At 30.2% G+C, this 7,352-nt stretch overlaps 1 protein-coding gene across 1 annotated transcript; it reads left to right on the top strand.

The window, feature by feature from the left end:
* The first annotated feature begins 937 nt into the window (after positions 1-937).
* LOC114267042 (peroxidase 73) lies at positions 938-6,759 on the top strand. Its single transcript, XM_028208037.2, has 4 exons — positions 938-1,425; positions 2,617-2,817; positions 3,437-3,602; positions 6,059-6,759. Exons 1-4 carry the CDS (start codon positions 1,210-1,212, stop codon positions 6,463-6,465), a joined length of 990 nt encoding a protein of 329 aa, XP_028063838.2. The 5' UTR covers positions 938-1,209; the 3' UTR covers positions 6,466-6,759.
* Positions 6,760-7,352: the final 593 nt, after the last annotated feature.

A 7,352-nucleotide genomic window follows, 5' to 3' on the forward strand; every position in this document is an offset into this window, starting at 1 on the left:
TAAAAGAAAAGAAAAAAAAAACAAAAATCAAAACATAAGCATACATATTACATCGTATATGGGTTTCACTCCTTATCCCATTATTAGAACTCTCTTTAAAATTTCAAAGTTAAAACTCTCAATCTTTACCCATAAAACAAAGGAAAATACTCAAGAAAAACTAGATCCTCTTTCTAGTTTAAGTATTTGGACTGGTTGAATTTGTAAAATTCATTATGGATTTCATTCATAATTTTAATGTGTAAATCAGGAATCAAATTAATTTTATAATCATAATTATATTATTTTATTATATTTATTTAAAATAAATAAATAGTATGTATAATTTTAAAAATAGCTATATACTTATTTAAAGAAAAATGCGAGAATGATTCTAAAAAAATAAATGTTATAAAGTCATATGGCTGTAGATAATAGATGTATTTGATTTATTTTTTTAATAAATAATTTACACTTTATAAATTTAATCAAAATATCAAAGTATGATCCGCAATGGACAGGCCTTACAAACTCAAATGGATTCTTTTATGGAAATCCTTGGTAGGAGAGAAGTTTATTACTCTTTAAATAATATTATCTGTATCAATTAGTGTAGTTTTTGAAATTTGTAATGTGATTAATGAGTAGGGTCAATAATAATGTTATAACTAGTGTTGATATACTAGTTAGTATACTAATTGATACATGTAGCACTACCGTTACTATTTATAGAATTATTCATTAGAATAACATGATTGACATCTTTGGAATTAAATATCATTTTTAAATAATTAATTTCAATATTATCATGTCATTTTGTATATAAATTATATATACGTATGTTATAAAACAAGGAGAAATTATCACAGAGTGACGATTTTACAAAATTATTACAAATTCAAAAAAAAAAATTAAAAATTAACTTTTAAACTATACACTGAATTATTATTTATCCATAAAACAAAGGTGGCCACGAGCTCAACAGACATCCATCCATGTCTCTTTCCAGATAACCACTTTTTATCCCATTACATTAATTTTCTTGGTTGTTCAAAAAATAATAAATAAAAATCTAATAACAGCTGGCTTTAAGAGCTACTCATGACAATTACCCATATAAATCTCTGCCTCCTCAATAATACTAATTGACCCATTTTTATATCTATCCAAAGTCTCTGCATTTTTCTCTCACTCTGTTGTCTTTCCTAAATTCATCTCTCTGAAACAGAGATGGGTCGACTCAGTGTTGTGATGATAGCCATGTGGTCTATCTTGTTTGTGCTGTTCCCACATTCGACATCTGCACAACTCAGACAAAACTATTACGCCAATGTATGCCCCAATGTCGAAAACATCGTTAGAAATGTGGTTACTCAAAAATTTCAACAAACGTTTGTCACAGTCCCTGCTACTCTTCGTCTCTTCTTCCATGATTGTTTTGTTCAGGTAAACAGGAACAACTAATCATCAATGGTTTGAATTTTGTGCTTCTTTTTTAAAATTTAAAGTTGTAGAGGGTGATTTGGTTAGATTAGATGATAAGGGTTGTCGTTAGCGCTTCTGAGTTTATATTGTATTTTTTAAATCCTGTTTTTAGTCACCATTTGTTAATTGGACGTTGTGTTGTGGATCATTTTTTAGTGTCTTTTGAGTCGATCGTTTTTGCCAGAAAAGTTGATTTGATATAAGGAGTGGTATATTTGAATTGCATTTATTTTTTAAAAGATAGATTATATATTTTTAAAGGTATACTTGCTATTCATTATTTTAAAAATTAATGTGATCGAAAAGTGTGTCTACTTTTATCTTCTTTCATTTTTGATAATGTGTCTACCTTTATTCGATTAATTTAATTTTTTTACATAAATGCGCTAACAATTAAATGATTTGAATTATTAAGATAGATTCACATATGAACTTACAATGCCTTAAACGGAACCTTCCAATTTACTAATTAAACTAGAAGAAAGTTGCCAAATAAGTCTACGAATACAAAAATCGATCACAGTAGTAGACACCAAATGTAGGAGGAGGGTCCCCTCCGGTCACTGTTTTGGACTGAACGGGACTGTTTCGGCGCACGGGTCCCGTTTTGATAATTCAAACCGTTCATTTTGTCAAATATTTCGTGTATTTCATTCATAAAAAAATTAAATTCATCCGATAACTGTAACTAATTCAATTTATTGTATTTGTCATAAAAAATATGTATGGTTTTTTTTTTTTTTTTGGTCTTTTTTTTTCTGTGAAAAATGCGATAAATTGAACTAGTTACAATTATCGAATCGATCTAATTTTTTGCATAGATAAAATACATGAAATATCTAACAAAATGAATGATTTTGATTATTAAAATGAAACCCGTGATGAGCTCTACGAGCCAAAACAATCCCGTTCAGTTCAAAACAGTAACCGGAGCGGATCCTTCTCCCAAAATGTATATGTAGGAACACATTTTTCAAAGATAACCGCTACTAACTAATCTTAATACCACAACCGATTTCTATGTTCGTGATGGAACTGCTATTTATTTAGCATGCAATTACCCATGAATAGTGATAAAAATTTAGCGGAAATCAGGCCATGCAAAAATGGAGTATTGATTTGGAGATTGGTTTTTGTTTGAAAATGATATAGGGTTGTGATGCTTCAGTAATAGTTGCATCTTCCGGAAGCAACACAGCCGAGAAGGATCACCCGGATAATCTATCGCTGGCTGGAGATGGATTTGACACTGTCATCAAAGCAAAAGCTGCAGTCGATGCGATCCCAAGTTGCACAAACAAGGTCTCCTGTGCTGACATTCTTGCCATGGCAACCCGTGACGTTGTCGCATTGGTACGTTTCTGTGATAGATTTTTATGTTCCCAGCATAAGTAATTTTGAAAATAAGGGGTGTTTTGGGAAGATAATTAAAAACTATTTTTTTGGTTTTTTTTTTACTTTTTTGTGAGAGAAGGAAGTGGATTAAAAATTGGGAAGTGACTTTTAACCCACTCCCCAAAATAGCCCTAAAAATAGCATTACACAGCTTTAACTTGGTGTTAATATTATACCACTCCACCATGTTCATTTTACATAAAAAACAGGGAAAGTTGATGCAGCGCTATAAAAACAATTTTAAAATTTAAGGTATACAACAAATTCTTTATTTCTTCTTCACTATTGTGATCTTAATTATTAATTTAGAAGTGCTCTTATCATATTAATCTTGTAACAATGCGATATATCTAGAATGAATTTAAATTTGATACCAAACCAAATTAAGTTTTAAGTCTCATAAAAAAAGATCGACTACATAAATTCTTTTTCTCCATTCAATTCTATCAACGGCCATTTAGTTAGTCAAATTTAAATTTAATGTGATTTCAAAATAAATCTGAATCATAAATTTTAAATTTTTAATCTTTTCTAAAGTTCGTAACATTGCAGTTAATTTTGGGATTTGATAATGCAGTCTGGTGGACCTTCATATGCAGTAGAGTTTGGAAGATTGGATGGGCTGAGTTCAACAGCTGCCAGTGTAAATGGAAAGTTGCCTCAACCAACCTTCAATTTGAACCAGCTCAATTCCTTGTTTGCTGCTAATGGGCTAACTCAAACAGACATGATTGCTCTCTCAGGTAAATCATTTGAATCCCACCTAACACTCTCACTTCTTCTACATGCATATATAATCTGGGAACTTAGTGATCGATTCTATAGATTGGACTTAATACCTAACAAGTTATGCTTTAAATTAATAGGCCTATGTTTTTTGTTTTATCCTCGTAACCTAACCCGTCAACTCACAATTCTCAATTCATACTGATTTTTACAACAAATTCACCCTTCTTTAATTTATTGAGTAATAACTCTAACCAATAAGAAGGGATAATAACTTTACTTATAATCTAATCATAAAATCAAACACATCTTTTTATATAAAATGAAATTTTATATTTTTAATTTCATGATCGGATTTAACTTTTCAACACTCACATGTTTGTCATTTGGGATTACCACGTGGCTGGCTTGAAAAAACCTACTTGCTTTTCTTCTTTGATTTGCAGCTTACTTAATTGTTTTAGTCCAAGTCAATTAGGCCATATATAGCTGGCATGAGATTACGAGTGGATAAAGCCTTAAATAGTTTTGTTTTCTTCTCTTAGCTAAATGTTGTTTGCGTGGATATACATCACCATCAAAGGCTGCAAAGTCCATGAAATGGGTCCTTTTCTAGCACTAATTATTTTAGTAGTTAATAAAAAAAACTATATATTTAATAATTTTCAAATATTATAAAATTTACATGTTTTAAAGTAATAATATAGTAAAAATAATTTATGAATAGAACAAGTTGACTCACTCTTTTTATATATTTAGGAATTAAATGAATACTCCTTAACGTATTATCATTTTTTATTAGTGAAAAATCTTGCGTAAACAATATCACATAATATTTTAAGAGTTTACCTTTTCTGGTGTATTATATGAGTTATGTTCAATTTTAGCCAATTGACATATCCAATAGAGTAAAACCATTCCACTTAATTAAGAAATTAAGAATTTGAATTGTGTCACAAGATTCTTCCCCAAAGTACAATCTCCAATGTAAAGACAAATAAAAATAAAAATAAAAACAAAGCAGTTCTAGTTGTTATTCAAGAAAATCAGTTTAAAACATGTTATCCTAAAAATATGTGCCCTCCATATATTATTCCCTTAAAGATTAGGAAAAATATCATTTGAGGGAAATTTAAGGAAAATATTTACAAATTAATGAAAAATTTTGTAACATTAAAAGTGAATAAAATTAATATTTATTTTTGAAGTTGTCACTGATTTGCTATTTCCTCTCAAGATTTCGCATTCAAAGCGGGTGTTTTGAGAAGTTGGTAAAAAGTTGATTTTTGATTTTTTATCAAGTTTTTTAGCTTTTTGAAAAGTAATTTGGGAAATTGATAAAAAATTGACTTTTGACTTTTTGGTTTAATATTTGTTTATGGTGTCAAATCAAATTAAAATGACCAAAATACCCTTACCCAACATAATAAATTTTTTTTTTTACTTTTTTATCATAGGCCCCAATTTGTAATTTTAACACTTGCATTTTTGCCCTCCCCAAATGAAAATTCACAGTGTTTTTGGCTGTCAGCTTTTTTTGCCTTGGATAAAAAACGTGACTTTTTACAAAACTTCCCAAAATGGCACTACTTGTTGCATCAGTTTCACCTTATCTTTCAACCACCCTTTAGTTCAATCCATTTTATTTATGTATTTAACGATTATAAAAAAAATTAGTAGATGTTAAAAAAGAAAAGCTTGATTTTAGTAAGTTTCTTTATTGTTCAAACAATTCCACTGTAATCCTTGCATAATTAATATTATTTGTGGATGACGTAATAAAAGCAAGCATTTTTATTAAATGAATTGTTTCAATCCAATACCCAATAAATAAAATTAAAGTTTTCAAAATAAATTTTCTTGCTGCCATGATAACCCATCACAGTGATCAGTTCGTCTGAAACAATTGATTAATTCAACATTAGAAAATTTTAGGGTAAATTACACTAACCTCCTTTTAAGTTTAGAGAAAATACAATAAGATTCATAATTTTGACATAAATACATTCATATCTTTTGTAGTAAGATTAAAGAAACTAAATCAATGCAAATGTTATGAAGACACAAAAAGAGACAATATAAAATATACATTTCAATATGAAAGAAATGATAATAATTTATACAACTAACGAATTTTTGATAAAAATGAAACCAAGTTTTATATGAACTAAAACTTTGAAAGAATCTAATGTAATTATACTAAACTTGTAAAATTTATTGTATTTTCTTTAAATTAGTTTAATTTACCTAAAAAATTATCTAGTGAATCAAGAATACTCGTCTGCTCATCCAATTGCATGGGTTCAAGTGTTCACTTTATCTCTATTTTTGTTCAAAAATAGTTACATATTTCCCTATTATTTGATAGACACATGATCATAATATAGTGTTCCAACAACACCAAATAACTTGTCCAATACGAAGGCCTTGTTTGCCACAACAAATTTATGTCGTTTTTAACTTCCTTTTGCAGCTGCCCACACCGTAGGATTCTCTCACTGCAGCAAGTTTGCAAATCGGATCTACAATTTCAGCAATCAAAACCCAGTGGACCCTACTCTAAACCAAAACTATGCTTCCCAATTGCAATCCATGTGCCCAAGAAATGTGGATCCCAGGATAGCCATAAACATGGATCCAACCACCCCCAGAACATTTGACAACGTCTACTTTCAGAATCTCCAGCAAGGCAAGGGCCTCTTCACCTCGGACCAAGTCCTCTTCACGGACCGCAGGTCCAAACCCACTGTCAATGCTTGGGCCAGCAACTCACCCGCTTTCCAGAAGGCCTTCATCACCGCCATGACCAAATTGGGCCGGGTCGGAGTCAAAACCGGATCCAACGGGAACATCCGTCGTGACTGTTCAGCATTTAATTAATGAAAATTTTTAAGTGAGTAGTGCTATACATACCCGTCACCTCGTTACCCACTATGAATACGATACACTCCTTTATTAGAGGATTGGCTCGGTGGATGAAAACTTCTTCTTCCGAGTTTTATGTTTAAATTCTAATCTTTGATGTTTGAATTCCAATTTTATCGTTCCGTGATGTAACTTTCTGTCCTCTTATTTCTTATTTTATTTGAGTGAGATTCACATCTTTGTGGGTGAATAAGAAATGTTGATGTGTAGTAGCATTATTCAAAATAAAAGTACTGTCAAATTTTTAAATTTTAAGTTGAATGCTAACACAAATAAAAGAGAAAATTACATTTATAATTTTCTTGTTCAATTTGATTGAATAAATTTGGGGTGGGTTTGTTATGTACTAGTAGTAGTATTGTACTTTTGGATCACATAATCTCATAATTCGACACTTGTGTTGGTTCATTTTAATATTATTTTTATTGAAAGATGACATGACATGCTAAAATCTCTTGTAATCAAATTTCATTTAAAAAAATAAGATGCAACTTTCCTCAGACTGGACGGTACTGTTTAGCCTATGAAAACCTATCACGGGTCCGGTTTTGATAATCTGAATCGTCAATGTGTAAAATTCGTCGAATACTATATGCCTGTAAAAAATCACATTGATTGGATATTAATATATATGTGATCAAATCAGTTTTATATTAAAAAAAACGGATGGTAAACAAATTAACGATTGACAAAAAACTGATCCAATGAGATAGTTATCGATATCTGATCAACGTGATTTTTTACAAACATATAGTACTCAACGAATTCTACACATTGAACGATTCGGATTATCAAAACGAGACTCGTAGTGAGCCTCCATGGGCCAAATAACATCGTCCAAT

This window comes from Camellia sinensis, chromosome 4 (genome assembly GCF_055761805.1).
Source record: "Camellia sinensis isolate YWXY chromosome 4, ASM5576180v1, whole genome shotgun sequence".
In the NCBI taxonomy this organism is placed as follows: domain Eukaryota; kingdom Viridiplantae; phylum Streptophyta; class Magnoliopsida; order Ericales; family Theaceae; genus Camellia; species Camellia sinensis.